This window comes from Staurois parvus, unplaced genomic scaffold (genome assembly GCF_062004578.1).
Source record: "Staurois parvus isolate SC_StPar_1 unplaced genomic scaffold, SC_StPar_1.0 ptg000011l, whole genome shotgun sequence".
NCBI classification, from domain to species: Eukaryota; Metazoa; Chordata; class Amphibia; order Anura; family Ranidae; genus Staurois; species Staurois parvus.
The window spans coordinates 28,392,618-28,418,668 of NW_028317807.1; the positions used below are offsets into that span (position 1 = coordinate 28,392,618).

A 26,051-nucleotide genomic window follows, 5' to 3' on the forward strand; every position below is an offset into this window, starting at 1 on the left:
TATGTGTTTTTCGCTGTCTGTACCCTTCCTGTTCCTTGAACTTTGGGTGAACCCTTAGGAAAGTACAGCTTGAAGAATATCTGTATGAAGCCTTCAAGGGTAAACCGTACAACGGGCTCCGCTATTTATAGAGGACGTCCATTAGTTTAGAAGTGTCTGTCCCTTTTTCAGCATCATTAATAGTAAAAACACAATTTCCGCCGCAGTGCTTCTTTCTCTTGTCTCTTGAAATAAGCATCAAACTGGAAGATATGAAGCTTCATTGCTCTTGAGGAAATCCCTCAAGGCAGTCTGGTTATTTTAGCTAGTGTTAAAATCTGTGCACATTCATAAAGATACATTTTCCCTATTGTTCCTTGGTGAGCCTATAATTCTACTAGCATTTATTGGCAAGATTTCAGCCAACTTGTGTGCTTAATAGGGTTTCTTTATTATTGGAAAGTAGGCTGCTCACTTTGTACTTTGATTTTGCCCGTTTCAATGGAATTTTGCCTTAGCTTAGTGAATGAGGTAAAGCTCTGTGCTCATGTGCAAATATTTTTTTTCCATTTTCCTTGCACAATATTGGCTATTTTAAAAAAATGAATTTTCACCACATTAAGCTAAGCATAAATATCCTAACAATATGAAAGTTCATTTTGAAATGTGAATATGCGCTATTGCTGTAGTAAATCAACCACAATGGATCACCCACAATGGGGTTGATTTACTAAAACTAGAGAGTGCAAAATTTGGTGCAGCTGTGCATGATAGCCAATCAACTTCTAACCTAAGCTTGTTCAATTAAACGTTGACAAAACTAGAAGTTGATTGGCTTCTATGCAGAGCTGCACTAGATTTTGCACTTTCCAGTTTTAGTAAATCAACACCAATGTCTCACTAAATAGCTTTTCACATTACAAATGAGAATAACTTACATTTTCACAAACCTTGGATAATACCTCCTAGATTGTAAGCTCGAAAGAGCAGGGTCCTTGAACCCCCCGTGTATTGTATTGTTACTGTATTGTCTCATGTTCTTTCCCCCCACTTTAATGTACAGCACTGAGCAAACCTTTTGGCGCTATATAAACACTGTATAATAATAATAATACAGGATTAGACAGAATACCCTTTGTAAGAAACTTAGGAACTATAGTTCATAAGCTCCAAGGAGCAGGGTCCTCAAATCCCTCTTGTATTGAACTGTATTGTTGCTGTACTGTCTCCCGTTATATTGTAAAGCGCTGAGCAAACTGTTGGCGCTTTATAAATCCTGTATAATAATAATAATAGTGGTATTTAGTCAGTATTTAGTCAGTATTATTTTTCTTTAAAGTTTACATGTTCTTAGATTGATATTTTAGATAAATTTTTCATTCTCTGAAGAAAGTATTTATTTTACAAATAAATATGATAGTGTTTGCAGAGAACGATAGCCTCTCTAAAAAGAAATAGGAAGTAAAAGAATAATAGGAAAGCCCACCACTAGCCCTGCACTTGTTGATTATTGCTGCAGCCTTAAGATCCAGATGGCCAGTCTCAAGGTAAAGAGATAGGGGAGGGGTTGTTAAACTGCATTGAATCATTAATCCTTCGGCTGTGTGTGTAAGATGATATCCAACTGTTTAGGTCTGTATTCACAAAAAAGTGATAAATTAGCTGTCTGAAACACCAGAGTACCAGACTTGCTCTTGACACCTCCTGGCTAAAAATGATAAAAATTAAATACACATTTGCAATGTTGTATTGTTATCTGACTAACAAAAAATGTATAATAAAATGTTTTATTTGTTTAGTTCTGAAAATAATACATAAAGATGGCATTTGAAAAAAATCAATCTAAATTCCCTTTAACAAGGAAAAAAAATCCTTCCTGATTCTCGAAGCGGTAGTAAACTTCTTTTTTTTTCAATTGACCTACTGCATGTTTGTGCCATAATGTGCTAGTATGCATTGCATACTAGCACATTATAACAGACTTACCTTTGAAATGGTGCCCTACAGTGCTGAGCTGTCACTGCTCCTGGCGCTTCCATTTTCACCAGGCCTTCATTCTGGGTTTGCGGCTGCTTGACTTGATGGGCCAAAATGACATCACACATGCGCATGTGGCCGGGAGTCACCACTGCAGCTCAGTACTCCCTGCAATCAGGGCACACTTAGTATGCAGTGAATGTGGAGCTACTGTGCATGAGCCAACGACGTTATTGGCTACATCCGATATACTGTAAATATCTACTATAGGTGCAAGAGTTTACTACCGATATAGGGGAAAATGAATTAATAATTGTATCAACTTTCTACTGTATATGAACATTTATATTTGTTTGGAAGCATCTAATGTCTGCAGGAATTACTTTCTGCAAAAAACTGTTCCTTTTTTTTTTTTTTTTGCAGCTCTCATAATAAAACATGTTTTACTTCTCTTTTCTTCCAATTGAAAGGGTTGTCCTCTTATCTTCTTTACAAAATCTCAAAATTTCAGTGTATTGTTTGTATGAGTCATGCACATTTTAAGTGATCTTATCCCAACTTAGTTTCCTGTTTATGAAGTTAATTAATGTAGCTGGTTAATAGCCATCCATGCCCTGTCTTTCTTTCATTGAGTTCTCTGTACTCTATCTATTCCCAGGGCATCCTTTTTATGAACTAAACCAGAACTGAACTGTTGAGGTTGTTCTGTTGTTTTGGGGTCTAAAAATGTTTCTCTACCAATGAATTGCTAAATTTCACCCTATTAGTTAAGCAAACCTTAGTCCCTAAATACATATCTATATTTTTCCACAAAAGACTGCTTTGTTATATAGCACTGTGTACAAGTTGTAAAGAAAGTTTTAAAAATAGAAGTGTTAATAGTTTATTTTTATCAATTACCAAAAAAAGTTAAAAAGAAAAGTAAATGAACAGAAGAGAAATCCAAAACAAATCAATATTTGGTGTGACTACCCTTTGTCTTCAAAACAGCATCTTTTCTTCTACAGTTGTGTCCAAAATTATTCAACCCCCAATGCTGTAAAGGGGTTTAGGGACTATAGTGTACATTTGGAATTGTATTCAGAATCAAATCCTACAAGGACGTTGTAACTACCCAAATGCAACTAAAATGACATCAATTGTTTATGTAATACAGTAGTAAATGGTTCTTATGTGGTTTCTTCATTGCCACAATTATTCAACCCCTTAAAGACTACCACTCTGAAGAACAGAGGTTCATACAGGTGCTTTCCATCAGGTATTGAAAACACCTGTGGATGTCACCGAGCAGCAATCAAGCATAATAAGCACCAATTAGGCAGCTTTAAAATGACTGTGATACTCAGCTCCTTCTAGACATTTACTGGTGTGGTTACAAACATGGTGAAGGCAAGAGAATGGTCCAGGAAGACAAGAGAAGAGGTGATTTCTCTTCACAGGAAGGGCAATGGCTATAAGAAGATTGCAAAGATGTTAAACATACCAAGAGACACCTTAGGAAGCATCATTCGCAAATTCAAGGCAAAGGGCACTGTTGAAACGCTACCTGGTCGTGGCAGAAAGAAGATGCTGACTTCGACTGCTGTGCGCTACCTGAAGCGTAGAGTGGAGAGAAGTCCCCGTGTGACTGCTGAGGAACTGAGAAAAGATTTGTCAGATGTGGGTACAGAAGTTTCAGCCCAGACAATAAGACGCACACTGCGTAATGAAGGCCTCCGTGCCAGAACTCCCAGGCGTACCCCCTTGCTGTCTCCAAAGAATAAGAAGAGTCGACTGCAGTATGCCAAAAGCCATGTGGACAAACCACAAAAGTTGTGGGATAGTGTTCTGTGGACTGATGAAACAAAATTAGAACTGTTTGGGCCCATGGATCAACGCTATGTTTGGAGGAGGAAGAACAAGGCCTATGATGAAAAGAACACCTTGCCTACTGTGAAGCATGGTGGAGGGTCAATCATGCTTTGGGGCTGTTTTGCTTCTGCAGGTACAGGGAAGCTTCAGCGTGTGCAAGGTACCATGAATTCTCTTCAGTACCAGGAGATATTGGATGGAAACGTGATGCAGTCCGTCACACACCTGAGGCTTGGGAGACGTTGGACCTTTCAACAGGACAATGATCCCAAGCATACCTCCAAGTCCACTAGAGCATGGTTGCAGAGGAAAGGCTGGAACATTTTGGAGTGGCCATCGCAGTCACCAGACTTAAATCCGATTGAGAACCTCTGGTGGGACTTAAAGAAAGCAGTTGCAGTGCGCAAGCCTAAGAATGTGACTGAACTGGAGGCCTTTGCCCATGAAGAATGGGCGAAGATACCCGTAGATCGCTGCAAGACACTTGTGTCAAGCTATGCTTCACGTTTAAAAGCTGTTATAACTGTAAAAGGATGCTGTACTAAGTACTAAGATTGAATGTCACTTGGGGGTTGAATAAAACTGATAATGCTGTGAGCACAGAAAAGACATTTGTGGTTATTTCATTATAACTGTTATGTTATATTTGTCTGACCTACAAGTGCCTCTTTAATGTAAATGTAAGCAAGATGACTGAATGATCAAAAGCAATGTCAAACTGGCCAAAACACTCAATTTCAGTGGGGGTTGAATAATTTTGGACACAACTGTAGGTACACTTGCACACAGTTTTTGAAGGAACTCAGCAGGTAGGTTGTTCCAAACATCTTGGAGAGAACCAACCACAGATCTTCTGTGGTAGTAGGCTGCCTCAAATTCTTCTGTCTCTGCATGTAATCCCAGACAGATTCAAATATGTTAAGATCAGGGCTATGTGGGGGCCAGACCACAACTTACAGGACTCCTTCTTTACACTGAAGAAAGTTCTTGATGACATTGGCATGATGGGTAAGTATCTGCCTTTATATCTCAGCATTGTGGAAACCATTGATCCTGACACTTCTGGCCAGACTTCTATGGACAGTGTACCTGGGTCCCACTGGTTTCCACCAGTTCTGTGCTGATGGCACTGCTGGACATCTTCTGATTGCAAAGGGAAGTAGGCATGATGAGTCTTTCTTCCACTGCATTGAGTTTCCTCTGTTGACCACAATGTCTACAGTCCTCAACAATCTATGGTGTCCACAATGATCCTCTGGAACAAGTGAGGACTCAGGAAAATATAAAGGGGGGTAGGGAGGGCAATAAAAACACTGTGACATTTTTAACCTTCAGGCAGAGAATGCATTAAAGTAAACAATAGTCATCCTTTAGAACCACTTTAAATCAATGAAAAACATTTGAACAGCACAGGAAATTCATTTTTTGCCCCAATCGCACAGAATAAATCTACTGGGGTTAGACAAAAAATGGAAACACTACATGATTTGCAGGTGTGAAAGTGACTACTTGTTTTGCATTGTAGGCAGAAGTGATGTAACATTATTTTGCTTCTGCTGTTGATGAAACACCTAGCTAATAGGTGGGAAGTCTCACTTTCATCATTCACTTTGTGTGCTGCCACTAATACGAAGTCGTGTCAGAGCTTACTGATCTTCAAAGAGGACAAATTGTTTGTGCCCACTTAGCTGGTGCCTCTGTGACTGAAGTTACCAATGTATTTGCCACGTCACGAGGTACAGTATTAAAGGTTATGAAGGCATACACAGTTCCCGGGAAAACACATTTTTTTTTACAAATGCACCCCTTATTGTTTGTGTGTGTGTGTGTGTGTGTGTGTGCAAATAAAGTATACCTCACATTTTTGTATAAAGTCCACTTTAATATCTATATGATGGAGGGTGGGTACCAGCACTGATAGAGCTTATTACTGCTGTGGACAATTTTGAAAATGTAGGAAATTGTCTGAAAACCAGTGGTTTGGGTTTCCAATCTGTGACCAGTACTCCATTGTGAATGTGAGGAGTATAGTTAAACCACCAACTTTTCAGATAGTATTTCAGTGAATCAGAAGGCACTCATATTCTTTTTCTTCCACTCCAAGTGTATCTCGGGTTGAAAACACACAAGCTAAAGATGATAGGGAAATATTATAGAAATGCTAATAAGTGAAAGTTCTCAAGGTAAAAGGCTTGTTTATATTATTTTGTCTGCTTTATTTTGATGTGTATGATGTGCAGGATTGTGTGTGTTACAACCGAAATATGTAGGTGTTGTGTGCTGAATGTATGCTTGTGCGTGATCTGCAAGATGTATGTGCGTGCTGTCTGAGGTTCCTGTATCTACTGTTCTTGACTGTGTGTGCATGTCTAAACTGTGTATTTATAAGAGCTGTTTTGCAGTTAATTGAATGTTAACATTGTATGAGTATGTGCTGCACTAGATTATATGTGTGTGCATCTGTGCTTGAATTTTTGCACTTGAAGTCACCACGTAGGCTTGGAAACTCAGACTCTTCTAAACTACATTAACCTACTTCCATGTTTTGGCCATACCAACAATTACCCATAGTAGGCTACTCAAGTGCTAAATACTTGTAAAAATAGTGCTCAGGGAGTTACAGGTCTTTATCAACCACATTGACCACTCTGGAGTATCTAATTGGAAGAACAAAAAAGTGACAAGTGTTGCTGAGGCTGGAAAACAGAAATGTGTTTGGACAGCCATTTTATAATCATGACAAAGGGAGATTTTCTTGCCTTTTGCATTGTTGTTTTTAAAGAGTGATTTGCCCGCTGTGAACATTGTTACATATTGCTTATTATATTACTATTGATAAAGCTAGTATGTCCTGTCTTATATGTCTAGTGTTGGGTCCCACCTTCTCTTCGTTGTGACTCATTTGCATGTCCAGCTTTCTCTTTCTGCGGTGCTCTTTTTCTTTGCTTAACCAGCTTTTTTGCTTATGTCAAGTTCTTGCCTTCCCTTTTTTTTAATATCTTTTCTTTCCTTTTTAAATTTTTCCTAAAACATTACCTTTGCTTTTTATACATTCAGTGCTGTATTTACCATTTTTTATGGATGCAAAACTTGGTCTTTGGCTGTATTGTTTAAACTGGCAGAGTAGAATTATTTTAGCAATGCTGCCACTGTTTTCTATTTAATTATCTGTTTTGTTTCCTATTGTTTAATCATCTTTGTCTTTAAAATGGTAGAGAAATTATATTGGTTGGAAACCAATGAGCTATTGGATGCCCTGTTAGAAATGTATAGCATATAATGCACAGATAACTAAAAGTACAGCCAAAACTAAAATTCCATGTGCCATATGGGCATATTACTAAATCTAAATCATACCCAATATGAAAAATATGCTACTGTTTACTGCAGATGACTAAGGGCAGCTGCAAATGACATTTGGTGGTAATATAGTCACAGTTCATAAACCTACAAGATAGTGCCACCTAAAATTGCCTTATCTTCCATTGTGTTCTGAATTGCATGGTAAATTTACAGTGCTTTGCAAAAAATACTTTGTAACACATTGATGTGTCACACTTGAGTTGCACTTCAGTTTAAGAGCCTGATTCATGCAGTGATCTATGCATGGATGATTGGTCTGCTTATTGAAACAAGGAATATTTATGTTTCAGATGTACAGTAGCTGGCTATATGTTGTTTGCTCATAACACAAAATTTGATGTGTGGTCTGTATAGTAGGTTATCTGTTAGAAATTCTATCCATAAAAAATAAATATTAACCTCCTTCTAAATGTTTTCATCACTCTAAGCTACGACCACATTGTCACTTCTGCATTAGCATTTAACGTAGGGGTATATTTTGAAATGATATTTTGCTACTGTCACCATATTTTTTTAAGCATACTCATGGTACATTCACTTAACATTTATTTATAACATTGCCTGATATTTGTCAACATCTGTTTCTTAATGTAAAAAGGCACGTATTGTAACATTCACCTCTTAAAAGTGTGAACACTACATTCTCTGAACACATTTGGAAATAAAGTTCATCAGAGTGAGAGCAAGAGTGATACCAATATTTTGAGCTGGTATCCATATAGTAAGGGGCAGCAGGAGTGCTGTCCCTTGCCATGTTTGCCCTTTAGTCATGCCCTTTGCCATGCCATGCCCTTTAGTATTGAGGGAGTGCTTTAAGAGTGGTTGCCAAAAATTGTGGTAAACACCATTGCCAAACAGTACCATGCTGCTCACCAATCCTTGTGCCCAGGACAGATTTTAGGCAAGGGGAGGGGGGCTTTTATGCCACCTACCTGCTGCATAGGGCAGGTCCATTTAAAAATAGATTTTTGCTATATTGATACATTGATATTTTTTGTTGTCATTCCAAAACATATTACACATGAAATTCACTAAGTAAGGTAGCTCAGATCCCAGTGAACAATAATGAAGTCAAGACAAACAAAAGAAAAACAATTATATACATATAAATACATAAACTAACATTGCAATTATTAACAATCATAAAGTGCAGTATTATCAATGCCGATTTGCAGCAATGCCCTTAAATGTAATATTAATATATAGCACCGATGGTGCGCATATTGATGCCAGTAAGTCTCTGGCCAGTCTTTACCATCCACTGCAGTACCTGTTTATCTACAGGACAGGAGAAATTACTGTAACAAATGCAAGAAGCAAAGACACTCAACAGCGCACCTGTAAAATGAGATAAGGACTCAAGTACAGGACCAGTACACTTCAATTTACTGAAAAAAGTAAAGGTGTTGATAGGGACCATCTCAAAATCTTCACTGCTGATGTCGAGAGAGTAATATTGATTTTTCTAATATCCATAGTCATTTTTTTAATGCCCTTAGATTAACTAACACCTTCCATGTTCAGTAGTGTCCCTAGGTGGGTGTCCTCTGGGACAAGATCCCAAAACAATCCCTACTTCATCTCTTCTCAAGCTGAGTGAGTCCAGCACTGAAATGGTTTAAAGTGGACCTGTAGTGTGAAACTGTGCCCAAGAAAGTCAAGCAAAGAGCAAAGGACCACTCACCAGTAATGCCTTTAGGCTCTCCATTACTACCTTACCATGCCAAGGTCTGTTCTGTGTCTCTGGTGATCTAGTATTTCAAAACAGCAGCTGGAGAGGAAGAGAAATCCCAAATCCACATATTAAAATCAGACACTGATCTCATACTGCAGATGAGGCCTTAATGATAGTCTGACAGGCTCAACCCTTACACTCAGAATTGGCCCACAGTCCTTATGCACAATGCACATTTCTTATAGAAAATGAAAGCCACTAATTATCAGTCACTCATGGTGTCCTTGAGTCCTCATGCACACTGGACATTTTTACAGCTGTTGTTTTTGGCTTTTGACTTTTTTTTCTACAGCTAGTAAACCCCCAGCATGTTATCCTATATGTCCATGCACACATAGCCTGTAATCAATGTTTTTTTGGCAGGGGCGGTTTTTGGCTGGAAAAAACCCCCAGAACTAGTGGGTTTCTAGAGGAGTTTTTTTAGCTGTAAAAACACTCTAATGCTGAAAAACGTGGCAAAACATAGCAAATCATGTCAAACCAGCGCTTTTGGACTTTTTTGAGAAAATAACCACTCTAAAAAATGCAAACGAAAAAAAAGCGGCAAAATGCCGCTAAACACTAATGCAAAAATGCTGAAAAACTCACGTTTTTAACATGACTTTACTCAGTTAACATTACCAGCGTTATTAAAATGCCCAGTGTGCATGAAGCCTGAAAGGGCGACACAACCACCTCCATGAAAACTGCTGTTGCATCCACTCTTAGCATTCCATAGGGCATACATTTCACCTTCCTGCTGGGTGCTTCTTGTGAACTAAAGAAATGAACAAGTTACACATAAAAAGATGGCCTTTTTCAAAACTCCTGTGTAGATGATTCAGTTGTAAAGACCCATCACTGAGAGAATAAAGGTTTAAAAAGTTTGAAACAATATGTACAAAAGTGTAATGTGTAGAAACCAAACAAAAAACATACAGCATATTTTCATTGATAGCGTAACTGTAGCATTAAAACTTTGGAATATTCAAACCTCTCAAATTTTAATTGTCTTTTAAATGCCTCTCTTTGGCAATTTGAGACATTATAGAATCTGACTCAACTTTCTTCATGGGCCAGATATTTTATTATTTCTTTAGCAAGTTTAGAAAGCTTGTGTGATTGTCATTGGAGATATATAAATTGTAGAGTTGCATAACACTTTGGGATTGATTTACTAACACTAGAGAGTGCAAAATCTGGTGCAGCTCCGCATAGAAACCAATCAGCTTCTAGGTTTTTTTTACAAAGCTTAACTGAACAAGTTGAAGTTAGAAGCTGATTGGCTACAAATGCGCAGCTGAACCAGATTTTGCACTCCCGAGTTTAGTAAATCAACCTCTTTGTGTTTGCTGTCACACAATGTACTAATGAGTGAATCTTTCTCATACTGAACAGTCATGCAGGCATGGTGCATTACATAATCCTATTTAAAGAATGGCAGTGAAACAAAATGAGATTACTTCCCAAGCAGCAGTCTACTGCAGTTCACTTCCCTGTGGAATAATGTCCCTGAGTAAAGCTGGAAAAGCTGCATATCAAAAGGCCAAACTATTTCCAGTCCACTGGGTCATCTACTGAAACAATATGGGGGAATTAAAGAACAATTCTGCTAAGCAGTATTTTTTTAAAATCTAAAATAGCAACATAATGTAACTCCATTTTAACAAAAAACACAATTATTGGTATTCCTGCGCTTTTAGTACACATGCAAAAATTTGGTAATCACATTTCTTTCTAGTATTTTATTATATCTGAAGCAGGAATAGGCGCTGTCAAATGATGGGACTGATTTTGTAATGTGAAGCAAAGAAAATTGGAACAAATGTATATATTGCTCCTACAATCTTTATATTTTCATTTGTTCATCTTCATAAATCAGCTTCATATGTTTGCCAAAGCAAATGCCTGTTCTAATATCATATAGGCGTTTTTTTATAGCATAATTTCTTAGATGTAGCCATTCTATATCTTTAACATTTCATAATGAATATAATCATATTTTACTTGTAACACATTTAACACATAAAACTGATCAACCTAAATTAAAACTGTGAGAAAAAAATATAAATGAAAATAGCGCCAAAGGTGTTCACATGTAATCAATTAACACAAGCAGCTAAACCTTACCCCTAAATAAAGGTTGCAATCATAAAACAAAAAAGGTAGCACTATCAAAATTAAATATTCAAATAAAACAGTGATAAATGAAAAAGTGAAAAAAATTATGACCAGAAAAATGTCTTTAAGAATTTTTCTTTTTCATCAGCAGTGAAAAATGTCCATCACCATAAGAGCAATTTTGTGCAAATCTACCATCAACAGAAATGAATAAACTCACCAGAGCAAATTGCCAGTTAAATTATAAACCAGCAATTGCACGTGTTTGCTCTGGGAGCAATACTCTGCAGGCAGACTCAGCGGTGACCAGGTTTTCAAATTATTCCTCTCTCAGCTTGTTGATGTAGTATATTACAAGTCAGGGAGACTCAGATATTCAGACACTTATTTATCCTCTCTGGGAGCAATACTCTGCAGATCTATAAACTCAGCAGCGAAAACTTCCAGACCAAATTCCAAGAACTTCATACACAGGCTGAGCAAATTGCCAGTTAAATTATAAACCAGCAATTGCACTTCCGTGAAGACGTCGGATGACGAAACGTGTAGGATGGAGCTTCGGACTAACGTCACTACGTTCTGTGTGAGGCTGGCGTTTTGGCTTTCTGTGATTTTAAACAAAATGTGTTTGGTCACCGCTGAGTCTGCCTGCAGGGTATTGCTCCCAGAGCAAACAAGTGCACTTGCTGGTTTATAATTTAACTGGCAATTTGCTCTGGTGAGTTTATTCATTTCTGTTGGTGGTGGATCTGCACAAAATTGTTCTTATGGTGATGGACATTTTTCACTGCTGATGAAAAAGAAAAATTCTTAAAGACATTTTATTGGTCATACATTTTTTCACTGTTTTATTTATCACTGTTTGATTTGAATATTTAATTTTGATAGCGCTACCTTTTTTATTTTATAAATTAAAACTGTGTCTAAGCTATGGACTTTCAAATATTTACATATTCAAAACAAACATAAGTAAATAATAAAAAATTCCCTCACTGACCTATTTTGCTACATGCTTAGATTTTTCAGCACAAGCTTCTAAATTTTACTTTCACATTCTCTCAATATCTCAGCTCCTTCTTGCCAGCAGTAAGCTGGTAGCCTGGCAGCCTGCAAATCTCTAATCTAAACACAGAACAGGTGCACAGGAATTGGGGAGTTCTGAGACCCCCTCTTGAATGACTTTATTGCTTGTATTATCAAATTTAACTTATTGACTGCTTGTTAGACATTTTTACTATTTAAGGCTCCATTCACACTTGCGCCATTTCATTGTGTGACTTTGAGTGCACCTTTGTTCCGATTTTACACTCTCTGAACCTAAAAGTCGCGTTGATGTAGTGCAGGTACCTTTTCAAAATCACTGCAACTTTAAGTCGCATAGATCCAAACGGGTGCCATTGAAAAGAATGGGCTGTGACTTGTCATGTCCAAAGTCTCATGACAAGTCACACAAGTGTGAATGGAGCCTAAATGTCCATAACTTGGCCACAGATCCACTTTAAGGATTATAAAAGTACATTAATTGTGGTTATCCTAAAGGAAAACATCATCTTCATTTCTCTTTAGGGAGATAATATCAGTACAAATATTTTTGTAAGGTTCCACTTTGGGGCCAAATAATGAATACTGAAGGTAAGATAAAGGGGCATTTTGCCTACAGCAACCAGTCATATTATTTTTTTCTTTCTAACCTGCCCTGACCAGTGGATTCTGATTGGTTGTAATGAGTGCAGGGTTATTTTGATAAAGCAGACCCACTGACTGGCTATTGACCATTCTGAGTAAGAAATCTGTAAATTCCCTTCCCTACTATATTAATAATGTCTGTGTTGTTTGCTTGTCTTGTTTTGCCCCCATTGGTGCTTCGGCAGAGGAGGTATCTGCACGAATAGTCCAAGTAGTAACTGCTGATGCTGTAGCAGTCCTGAGAGGTGAACAGGAGAAAGAAGTCCAGCTCAAGGGCCCTCCGGGAGATCTGCCTTTAGGTAAAAGAGGATATAGTGAGTGTGACTTGTACTGTTCTGTAGAATCCCTCTGCAGTTTGTAATTTGCAGTTGGGGATTAAAATGCATTTTAAATGGCACAGGCCTAATATTTCCATCCTCCTGTTACTTGAGCCTTAAAAAAAGCTAACCCTATGTATTACCAATGCAGAATATTCTATGTGATGTTTTGGTCATAGGTGTATATGTGTGTGAAGTATGTGTTCTGATGGTTCTAGATAGGGGAGTATATGATATATGTGAGTATGTGACTAGAGTGTTGTAATTGGTTGTAGGTGAACAAGTGTCTGTATATAGAAATGTACTGTGTCTGTACATGCGAAGGTGTTCCTGGATGAAAAGTATATTATGTTACATGTGAGTGATAATAAGAGGCAAGTGTCCACAAAAACACTAATTAGTCCACTGACACGCTGACCTGCAAATTTTTTAAATTATTTAGCTTTTGGATTTCATTGTGAGTATTTTATATTTTAGATACTTATACTTGGGTTTTATTTTGTAGCATCTTGCAATATACTTTAAACTGAATACGTGTATTTAAATATATACAAGGGTCAATATGGCCTGTGGTACCCCAGGCTAACCACATTGGTATGTCGCACTTGGCATTCACAAACTTGTTATATCTTGTTACTTTGTGAAATATGGATACTAAAATGCATGACTTTTCTGTTAGTACCTTCAAGGGGAAAGCTTTTTGAATTTAATAGTTTTCCGTTACAATGTTGCATTGGGGATTTGTTTAAATAAGCTTTATTGCCTATATAGAAAGGGATATTTTACTGCTATTCAATAGCAAAATTGTCTGGCATAGAATGCAATTGATCATGGAGAGCAGCGCACAGCGAAAATTACTCTATAAGTATTTTTCTCCATAAGAAGAAAGGCAGAAATTGTAACAGTGAATTTTCTTATTTTGTAAGAAGAGTCAGTGGATAATATTAGCTTGTTATGTGATAGCCTGTAGGAAAATGGAAAAACGGTAAAATATATATGTATATATACACTGCTCAAAAAAATTAAAGGAACACTTTTTAATCAGAGTATAGCATCAGTACAGCAAGTCAATTCCAACTCATGGGATATTGATCTGGTTAGCTAAGTAGCATAGGTGGTAGTTAATCAGTTTCAGCTGCTTTGGTGGTAATGAAATTAAGAACAGGTGCACTAGATGGGCAATAATGAGATGACTCCCAAAACAGGAATGATTTTACAGATGGAAGCCACTGACATTTTCTTTCCCTACTCATCTTTTCTGACTGTTTTTCACTAGTTTTGCATTTGGGTAGGGTCAGTGTCACTACTGGTAGCATGAGGCGATACCTGGACCCTACAAAGGTTGCACAGGCAGTCCAACTCCTCCAGGATGGCCAATCAATATGTGCCATTGACAGAAGGTTTGTTGTGTCTCTCAGCACAGTCTCAAGAGCATGGAGGAGATTCCAGGAGACAGGCTGTTACTCTAGGAGAGCTTTACAGGGCCATAGAAGGTCCTTAACCCATCAGCGAGACTGTTATCTGCTCCTTTGTGCAAGAAGGAACAGGATGAGCACTTCCAGAGCCGTACAAAATGACCTACAGCAGGTCACTGGTGTGAATGTCTCTGACCAAACAATCAGAAACAGACTTTAAGAGGGTGGCCTGAGGGCCCTGTGCTCACTGACCAGCATTATAGAGCTCGATTGGCATTTGCCCTTGAACACCAGAATTGGCAGGTCTGCCTCTGGTGCCCTGTGCTTTTCACAGTTTGAGAGCAGGTTTACCCCGAGCACATGTGACAGACATGAAAGGGTCTGGAGAAGCTGAGGAGAACGTTATGCTGCCTGTAACATCATTCAACATGACCGTTTTGGTGGTGGGTCAGTAATGGAGGCAGACCTCTACAGGTTAGACAATGGCACCCTGACTGCCATTAGGTATCGGGATGAAATCCTTGGACCTATTGTCAGACCCTACCCTGGTGCAGTGGGTTCCGGGTTCCTCCTGGTTCACGACAGTGCCAGGCCTCATGTGGTGAGAGTATGCAGGCAGTTCCTGGAGGATGAAGGAATTGATACCATTGAATGGCCCCCATGCTCGCCTGACCTAAACCCAATAGAACACCTCTGGGATATCATGTTTTGGTCCATCCAATGCCTCCAGGTTGCACCTCAGACTATCCAGGAGCTGAGTGATGCCCTGGTCCAGATCTGGGAGGAAATACCCCAGGACACCATCCATCATCTCATTAGAAGCTTGCCCCGATGTTGTTAGTAATGCATACAAGCATGTGGGGGCCATACAGACTACTGAGTAGCATTTTGAGTTGCTGCAATGGAATTTCAGCAAAATGCACTAGCCTGCTGCATCATTTTTTCAGTTTGATTTTCGGATGTCTTTGAATTCAGCCCTCTGTAGGTTGATGATTTTCATTTCCATCAAACTATGGGGCATCCTTACATTCCTAACACATTACCCAGTCCATATCAGTATAGATATCCAGCATATTTTCCCCATTGAGATCTGATGTGTTTTCAAAGTGATCCTTTAATATTTTTTTAAGCATATATATTTATTTATTTATTTTTAATTTAATTTAAAGTGTTACTAAAGCCACAACAGAAAAATCAGTATGTATATGCAGTAAAGCATCATACTTGTTATACTCACTGTGGAACCTAAGGGGTAATCCTCCACATTGTGTAAAAAGGCTGTCTTCTCTAATCCTCTCCTTCTTCTACTGTCCCCAGTTCAATCATTGATAGTACAGAGCTCTAGGAGTCACTCTGCTCATGCTCAGTTTAGTGCGTATTGCTAGAGTTTTTTTTTTCTTTGGGCGGGTGCAAATATCTAGCATGATATTTTTACCCATTGAGATCTGATGTGCTTTCAAAGTGTTCCTTTAATGTTTTTGAGAAGTATATATATATATATATATATATATACACACACACAAGCACCAGAGTATGATACATAAAGTTAGTTGCACATACACTATATTGCCAAAAGCATTGGGACACCTGCCTTTACACGCACATGAACTTTAATGGCATCCCAGTCTTAGTCAGTAGGGTTCAATATTGAGTTGGCCCACCCTCTACAGCTATAACAGCTTCAACTCTTCTGGGAAGGCTGTCTACAAGGTTTAGGAGTGTGTCTATGGGAATGTTTGACCATTCTTCCGGAAGAACATTTGTGAGGTCAAGCACTGATGTCGGACGAGAAGGCCTGGCTCACAGTCTCCACTCTAATTCATCCCAAAAGTGTTCTATTGGGTTGAAGTCAGGCCTCTGTGCAGGCCAGTCAAGTTTCTCCACCCCAAAATCGCTCATCCACGTCTTTATAGACCTTGTTTTGTGCACTGGTGCGCAGTCATGTTGGAACAGGAAGGGGCTATCCCGAAACTGTTCCCACAAAGTTAGGAGCATGAAATTGTCCAGAATGTCTTGGTATGCTGACGCCTTAAGACTAAGACTTAAGACACCTTGGAACTAAGGGGCCAAGCCCAACCCTAGAAAAACATCCCCACACCATAATCCCCCCTCCACAAAACTTTACACTTGGCACAATGCAGTCAGGCAAGTACTGTTCTCCTGACAACTGCCAAACCCAGACACGTCCTTCGGATTGCCAGACAGAGAAGTGTGATTCGTCACTCCAGAGAACACGTCTCCACTGCTCAAGAGCTCAGTGGCAGCGTGCTTTACATCACTGCGTCCTATACTTTACATTGCACTTGGTGATGTAAGGCTGGGATGCAGCTGCGCAGCAATGAAAACCCATTCCATGAAGCTCTCTACATGCTGTTGTTGTGCTAATCTGAAGGCCACAAGAAGTTTGGAGGTCTTTAACTATTGACTCACTGCGCACTGTGCGCTTCAGCATGCACTAACCTCGCTCTGTCATTCTACTTGGCTTCCACTTTGTGGCTGAGTTGCTGTTGTTCCCAGTTGCTTCTACCTTGTTATACTACTAACAGTTGACCATGGAATATTTAGTAGCAAGGAAATTTCACAGATGGATTTATTGCACAGGTGGCAAACTATCACTGAGCTCCTGAGAGTGACCCATTCTTTCACAAATGTTTGTAGAAGCAGTCTGCATGCCTAGGTGCTTGATTTTATACACCTGTAGCCATGGAGGTGATTGGAACACCTGAATCCAATGATTTGGAGGGGTGTTCCAATAATTTTGGCAATATAGTATATATACATTTATACACAGTACTTTGTAAAAATAAAATAAATATCAACAAAGCAGGTTTATGGTTGTTGGCATCAAGTAAGTTGTAGATAAATGAGAGCTTGAATTTAATTGGTTGCTTTGGGGTAGTGACGTCTGGGCAACTCTTGATGTTTAGGAATTTGGAATATGTACTTTGAGCTTGGAATCCTTACTGACCAATTACCTGGTAAGTCCAAAATAAACCATTTTAAATTTTATAGACTCCCAGGGGAGAAGAGGAATTTATTAAAACTCCACCCACATAAGGAGCGACTAAATTGGTGACACACTTTACAAAATTTTACATAGGTGCTTCCAGTAGCCAGATTGCTGAACAGGAAAGCAGTAATGGTTCTAGACAGCTTGCCTGAGAGGAAGCATGCAATGGAAAGCGAGACTGTTTAATATGATATGAAATGACAGTTTCTTCAAACTGGAGTCTTCTGTAAGAGGAAGGCTCTAGGTAGCTTACAATGAGGTTTTGTATGTATAACTATATATTTATGTTTTAGGTTTGAATTGGAGGTTTTGGGTTCTGTAATGTAATGTTTTGGGTGCTTAAATGTAAGCTGTGAGCACTTGTAAGCACTGCATTTTTAAAACATCATTGCAAAAAGTGAATACACTTTCTTAAAGGTACTTTTTTCCAGGTCTTAAGGATAAACATCATTTAACTTAATGCATTTTTCCATTTTTGCAGTCAAATTTGTGAAATCTGCAACACAATATATGTTTGTTATGTGTTCCCATTCACACATCATACAAATTTTTTTTTATATATTTCTAATATTTTGAATGTTTCTCAGGGGAAGGTGTCATGGCTTACTGCAAGGTTTTTTGAGCAATGTCAGAGCAAATCTTCCCTAAGTCTGTCCTCATTAACATATAATGCAAGAAGCCCAGTTCCCTAACCTTCAAGCTGCCCACACATTAGTGAGTTTTTTAGTTCAAACAGTGAGGTGAATGAAGGAAACTGACCTTATTCCCCCATCCACATATTTGAGGTGGATGGGGGACTTCCACCCTGTCAGAATACACAGATCAGCACCGCAGTCTATGACCTGCACTGCCGATCAAGCAGCTAGAGTCTGACAGGGCAGATGAAGAGAAGTCAATTGGTAGATCAACTGTGTTCTGCCACAGTGGCCACATATGAATTGAAATGTGGCAGGTCTCTGCTGAAATGGATGGCCAGCTTTAAATCTTTGTTAGAACAGACAATATTCAAATTTAGTTACCATGGATAATGAAGATCTGCCTGCACAGTGCAGGCTGGGTTAATGATGGTAAGATGCAATTTTTAAACTTTTTTTTAAGTTATGCTATGTGAATGGGGACATGTAACAAATATTAGGTATGTATTATCCCAATTTGACTGCAAGAGTGGAAATATGCTTTAAAATGTCAGTCTGCCCCAGAATATAAGTGTAGGCCCTGGTTTATATACCTTGGTTTAATCAGGATTTTACTCCCATGAATACCAACTTTGTTCCTGTTGACATGTGAGTTTTAAAAGTTTTAACCCACCTTTGTTCCAGCCCCTCCTGTTGTGTTTTCTATTAAATAAAATACATTTGAAAAAAGTCCAACAGGGTGATTGGGAACACACATAGTGCCACAGCAGGAGCGCGGACCTAAGAACTCAAGCACAAGAGAGTCCTCAAGAGATACAAGTAACTGTCAGGTGGTTTATCTTCCTAGCACAGGCTTTCTCAACCTTTTACACTATATACACTATAGGAACCTTTGAAGTAATTTTCGGGTCTCAGGAAGCCCCTGCTAAAAATTATTTTATCTACAAAATATAGGGACTATTTCTCTTATTCCATGTCTAATCTCAGAGCAAGCTCTGCAATCTCTAGGATCTTCTAAAGTCATAAAATACCTGGTGATCTTGCCAGTCCTCTGAGCAAATACGTCCTTCTAGTTTGTCACTGACCATAATAGGCATTGAAGCAGATCAGTCCTAGCTTGTTCAGTTTTTGCCCATTCTTCTGACTTGGGTATTACAGCAAACTATTCCTATGCAAGGAATGGCTGTATTTCCAAAGTTAGATTGCAGCTTTCAAGCTCCCCATCCAGCCCCTCCACAGTTTTAGTGCCAGGGACTCCTGCACATCTCCGCCTTTAGTCTGAAAATGTATTTGGGGCTTTCATATAGCTAAAGGTCTCCTAGGACCTGTGATGTCAGTGGAGGACCTTGCCCTCATCTATCCATCCATAATCTAAGTTATAGACAGTGGCTCCTGTGCATCTTCACATATAACCCAAGAATGTGTTTGGGGTTCCCATGTCAGTGATAGCTGAAAGTGTCCTTTGCAGTCTCCCCACCCTCTGAACTGTGGGACTAAGGGGTTGCGTGATGGCCACTAAAAGCCACCAAAATGGTATTTCTTTGCTTATTTTCCTATTGATACTGCTGTTAAATGTAAAAGATGAATAGATGTAAATAGATGATACCTACTGTGTTTGTGTTTAACAGTTAGTATTTGCATACACTTTAAATACGTTAAACATCATCAGTTCAAGAAATAGACAGAATTTGAATTTTTGCAAGTTTGATTATCACATAGTAAACATCACTGTAATTTATTCCTGAAAAATAATGAAATCATTTTCATATTTCAGATCACTTAACAACAACTTAAATGCTTTGCCTACAAAAGTACAATACAATTCTTCATGTTTAAGTAATGAATACAATTAAAGTATAAGCCAAACCTTTCATTTAGGTTTTCTTTAATAGGGAATGTTTAAAATCTTCCCATTTCTTGTTTGCTTCTGTTCACCTGGGCAGATTTCTCTTCACTTCCTTTTTTGGAAATAAAAGGAAATATTTCCAAAATGGAGGTGAAATTCCAACTTACGCTGTTGTCATCACACTGGAAGATTGTTGCTTCTCACATTCTATTGCATGTGTTTCCACAATGTTGAATCAATTATTTTCTCATATACAGTATATAGTGCTGTTCTTTTCTATATCTATACATATTACATAACGTTCATATTAATTTCTGCCCTCAAAGGAGTTTACTACAGTAGAGTCATAAACAGACACAGTGGGGTTTATTTACTAAAGCTGGTTCACTCAGAATCTCATGGACTTCTGCATAGAAACCAATCAGTTCACAGGTTTTATTGCTAAAGCTTAACTGAACAAGCTGAGGTTAGAAGCTGATTGGCTACCATGCACAGCGGCACCAGATTCTGAGTGAACCAGCTTTAGTAAATCTCCCCCAGTATGTTTAAAGTGACACTAAACTCGGGTTTAAAAATATATTCTATTCAAATATGTATTCTTAACTGAAAAATGCTCTTCCTATTGTTCTCATTCTCCTCCAAATCTCCTCATTTCTTTTTTGCTGCTATAATCCAAAATCCAATTAGGGGGTGGCTATGTTTGTTCTTCATGGTAAGTACTGTAAGTAATAATGTAGCCACTCTCTCTTTCTCATTCCCAAAATGGAGCAGGAACTATGGACTATGGGATTTGTAGTGTGTACTGCAGAGTAATGTCCACTGCTTAGTTCAAGAAAGAGGAGGTTAGGGGGAAAAGGAGAGATTTTGGAAATCAGGGAGAATGTTACAGGGAGACAAAAACATAGTAGGAAAATATTTAGTGAAACATAGATTACAGAGAAATTTAGCAGTGGATGTGTATGAATTATTTTTGAAAAATAAGGATATCATTTAGTGTAACTTTAATTCTAGGTGGCACTCTTCACAAACATTTCGATTGCCATTACATGCCCCTTCTTTGAAATTCTCAACTGGTCATACTTGCATCTGGTTTTAGATTTTCAGTTGCAGTTAATAGGTCTAACACCAGATGTATAACAAAAAGTAAGCACAATTTTTGATCAGAGGCAGCCTGTACAATCCTTAATCCAAAACAATATTAATTGTTTTTCATGCGGTTTGTATAATTAAATAACTAATTTTACCTTTATGTCCACCCAAAATATTATAAAAATATTTTTTCTAAGGATTAATGTAACTTAAAGCAGTTATAAAGGCTCAGGGGTTTGACCTTCATGCATTCTATGCATGAAGGTAAAAAAACATTTTCTGTGCAAAACCATTGCAAAGAGTGGGTAAGAATGACATGATTGTTATTTTTAAAAAAAATGCCTTTAACCTCTTTCCGCCTGGCCTATGGCCGAATGGCGGCCAGCAAAAGCCCTTACCTTTCCAGGCCATATGGCGTCCTTTCGGGCATGTGCAGTTTGCGCGCCTGCAGAGCTGCACAGCGGTGCGATCTGTCACCGGCCGTGTACCTCGGACACAGCCGATGACAGATCTGAATATCGGCGTTGTTGCCAAAACCATGTGACCTGCTGTGACCAATCACAGCAGGTCACATGACAGTTGTATACAATGGATGGCTTCATTCATGCCATCCATTGTATACTAGTGTGTCTAGCTGTGAATGATCACAGCGGTGCGATCTGTCACCGACCCTGTACCTCGGAGACAGCCGATGACAGATCTGAATACCGGCCTTGTTGCCAAAACCATGTGACCTGCTGTGACCAATCACAGCAGGTCACATGACAGTTGTATACAGTGAATGGCTTCATTCATGCCATTCATTGTATACTAGTGTGTCTAGCTGTGAATGATCACAGCGATCACATACACAAACTGGGCCAATCACAGCCCAGCTGTGTCATGTGATTAGCCGTGGCCATATCACCGCTAAGCACAAAAAAAAAAAAACCCTGAATGAATCGATGTCATTCAGGTAAATGCTTGCTTATAGCAAAGTAATTCTTTGCTATAAGCAAATTGTGTAAAAAAAAATAAAAAAAATATAGATCACTTCCCCAAAGTAGTACAATGTTACTATGGTAATATTGTACTACTTTGGTCATAGTTAAATATGAAAAAACAAATCTTAAAAAAAAAAAAAAATTTAAGAAAAAAAAAAAAAAAAATAAAAATTGTAATCTTTTTTTTCATACTGTCACCAGTCAGTGTCCCTGAGCACTGCCATGCCAGTTATATGATGACGCTGTACTGCACTGGTGACAGTATGTAAAAAAAATTGTGAAAATAATTTTTTTAATTTTTTAATTTTCCGAAAAATTATGACAAAAAAAATACAACTTCAAAAAACTCACCATGCCTCTTATGAAGTACGTCGGACTGTCTAATCTGCAAAATGGGGTCATTTGGAGGATATCTGTACTGTTCTGACATTCTTGGACCTCAAGAAATTAGATTGGCTGTCAGTATTTCAGGATTGATCAATATTCAGATATATCCCATAGTTTGTGAACTCTATAACTTTCCTACAAACTAAAAAATACATCCTAATTTGGGTTATTTTCACCAAAGACATGTAGCAGAATACATCTTGGCCTAAATTTATGAAGAACAATTATTTATTTGCAAACTTTTAGAACAGAAACAAAGAAAAACGTGTTTTTTTTTCAAAGTTTTCGGTCTTTTTTTGTTAATTTAGCAAAAAATAAAAACCACAGTGGTGATTAAATACCACCAAAAGAAAGCTCTAGTTGTGCGAAGAAAATTATAAAATTTTAGTTTGGGTACAATGTTGTATGACCGCGCAATTGTCATTCAAAGTGTGAGAGCGCTGAAACCTGAAAATTGGCCTGGGCAGGAAGGGTGTAAAAGTGCCCGTATGGAAGAGGTTAATATCACTTTAAGTAAAATTGCAAAGTATATGCAACTAATTTTTTATCAGAGCATATTGCTAAATCATTCTGCAAATACTATGATCCTAGTTGGTATCCCTGTTCTACATTCTGTATATGCAGAGATTATATATGTTTTTACATGCCTTATTCTTCATAGAGTCCTGCATCTCATTGACCTACTTTACCTTTCTTTAAATCCTAGCTGTAGAAGATACAACCAATCTGCCTCCTTCCCCTCCTCCTTCACCGGCTTCAGAACAGATGGGAACGGTGGAGGAAGGTAAGGCCCTGTTATGGAATTGGTCCTTTGGGAATTTGAATGTGATACACTATGCAAAATGTACAAAACACAGAAGTAATTCTGAAACTTAAATTTATCGTGATCTCATGGTAATAAACCTAAACTATTACTAGTACATACCTACAAGGTATCTTTCACCCATATATATATTTACCATTTCCATATCCATGTTGTACACTGCAGTTCACTTGCATACTTTGCAGTTGGGAATCATCAAATAATATTAAATCATATTTTACTGGATATAATCTAGATTGCTCTTATGGTTTATTTTTGAAATCACATTTTAGTCATATTCTTCTTGGATAACTCTTATTATTTTGTAGGACTTTCTTAGTATTTGAAATGAAATTATGAAAAGTACACTCCATAAGGAGGGATTTTGGGAAAATAAATGGAATTCTTTTATTAATAATAATAATAATAATAATAATAATAAGTCTAATTCTCATTTAGGGCTGATTTAATATACATCCCTAAGGTTGATTTAACCTAAGGTAATGGATGAATAGCTGACTGCAGAAAAAGTGGGGTCTCTTTTAAGAGGTAGCATCTCCCCTAACTTTTTATGCTATTTTTAAAATAATTGTCATTAAACAGTGGAATTCTCTTTTTCCCCATTGCACTCAGATACAAATTGTTGTCCAGCTTTACTGGAAAGCCGATTACTCTTTTCATATATAAAAAGATCCTGTCACATAAGTCAAAAGTTTCAGCAAACCACTTAACTGTAAAGGAAAAAACAGAATACAGAGCTTTTCTGCTGGCCATTTTGATACTGAGAAATCGTTCCATGAAGTTTGCTGGCAAACCCACACTTCGGAGGGTGTTGATCTCCTGAGTCCTCTGCAGCTCTCTGGTTCCTCTTGTTGACCACCACCCCCATGTCACTACTATGTCCTGTAATGAAGTGAAAATCAAGTGGAGAAATCAGTGAGAGCTGTGGGGGACTCAAGGGACATTTTTGAAACTGGTGGCTTCCTAGTGGGCTTTGTGGGTCCATTTCTCAGGATCAGAATGGTATTCAGTGGCACGAGTGACAGGAGAGGTAATTATTTTGTTTCTTCTTTACAGGTACGTGGCATGTGCAATCTTTTTATTTCGATAGGGTCAATATAAGTTGCTATCTAGATTTCTACATTCTAATATTTAGCTGCATTAAATTAAGAAGTTTGGCCTATGGTAACTGTATTTTTGAATGTAATAACTAAGCTTCAATTTGACATATTATGTGCCTTTAGGCTACCGATGTGGAGCACACCAAATTATTCTGTAAGGGACAACCTTTGCAAGTGTGAGAAGCAGCCCCTTGAGTGTTTCTTTTCTAAAGGAGTGGAATGGTTTTGTGGCCCAGTGGTTTAAAGCCCTGTCCACTTCAGTCATCCAAATAATATTTTTTCAATTCACCTGCACGACTGGGTATTTGAAGTGAATACAGCTTCAGTAGGCTAAGAGTAAATTGTGTTCGTGTAGCTAATCTATCTCTTCTCGTGTAGTACCTCTTCCACACAATGTAGATGAAACTAAACCGATACTTATTATAGGCATATATGTTCATTTAATAAAATAAAATGCATTTTGATAATCAAGTCCTATTTTCAGTGTTAGAATGTGTACAAGAAGTTAAAGAGAGACTTGATATAGATAATTTCATCATCAAATATTCCCAAACCATTTTATAATAGGTAATGAAACATAAATTACCTAGTTCACTGACAAGTTAATTTAAAAAAAGATTAAAATAAATGAAATGTACTGCAACATATATTTCCAAGTGCATCAGCAAGTTGACTGAAGAAAAATATTAAATTAAATGTAATGCACTTTAATAGAAATTCCCAGGCACTGAAGATCAGTTGTATAACAGTAAATGCCCAGTCAATTATTGTCCTTAGTATTGCAAGTCATATCCATTTTTACTACACAATAACAATGGCAGATTACAATTCAGAGACAAGGTATGTGCCAAAACTAGTCAGGTCAATGCTACAAATATATATGTAATTCTTTTATTTTTCCAAAATATTTCATTTAATAAGGTGTTCTATTCATAACTCTCCTATGAATGTCTTATTTGTTCTCTCCATGTCATCTTGTTTTTCAACTCCAAAGAAGAGAGAGTTAAGGGTCCTGTGACTGAGAAAGAAGACGAGAAAGCTCAGGGGGGAGAAAGCAGGCCAACTGAGTCCTCCAACTTGGGGCTCAGCCAGGTCCAATCAGATTCAGGATCTGATGACACACAACACCAAGAGGAAAGTGTTGTATGCGAAATAGCAGATGGAAAAAGCATTACAAAAAGTGAAGCAGAATCCTCTGCTGTTGTAATGCCTTCCTTACCAGAGGAAGGTGTGTCCTGTGTATGCTGTGCATGTTATTTGCTCCCTGAATCCAACTTAAACGCTCATCTGAGGCTGTTTCATTCTTATGTGTTGCCATGTTTATTGGCTTTGCTGTTTTCCTAAGCTGACTGCAGTTTGTTGTCTGTCATGGACAGCACAAAGCGTTTCCTACCTCAGTAGCTGATTTCAGGTTACTTTGCCATGATACAAACATGCTTTGCTGCTAAGCTGTTGCTTCGTGTTAGTCTTTCTTCTGCCATGTTAGACGTGTTTGCCAGTCACATTGCTGATGACTATATACCTCTCTGTTTTATTTTTTTATTCATTTATTAAATTCCTACGTTAGTTCTAACTTTTTTTTTTACATAGAGGCTCAGTTTCCCAACTTGATTTTATATTTCATTTGTTAATGTTTGATTTTCTTTTTGTTTATTTTGTTTATGTTGTCTCTTGATTTTTTTTTTTTTTTTTTAATAATTACCGTTTTCTTCTTTAAAGCATGTCTTCTTCCATTCATTGCAGTCTGCGGCTGCC

General features: G+C 37.9%; 1 protein-coding gene across 21 annotated transcripts in view; it reads left to right on the plus strand.

Moving 5' to 3' along the window:
* The window catches only part of MAP2 (microtubule associated protein 2), a 297,262-nt gene that overhangs the window by 220,340 nt on the left and 50,871 nt on the right, over positions 1-26,051 (plus strand). For 11 of the 21 annotated variants that reach the window (XM_089671950.1, XM_089671989.1, XM_089671981.1 and 8 more), the window contains 3 exons: positions 12,877-12,990; positions 23,080-23,157; positions 25,291-25,524. In XM_089671950.1, the coding sequence (XP_089528076.1) occupies positions 12,877-12,990; positions 23,080-23,157; positions 25,291-25,524 (426 nt within the window). The remainder of the gene's footprint in view (positions 1-12,876; positions 12,991-23,079; positions 23,158-25,290; positions 25,525-26,051) is intronic. The other 10 variants (XM_089672022.1, XM_089672063.1, XM_089672069.1 and 7 more) reach the window with 3 other exon arrangements.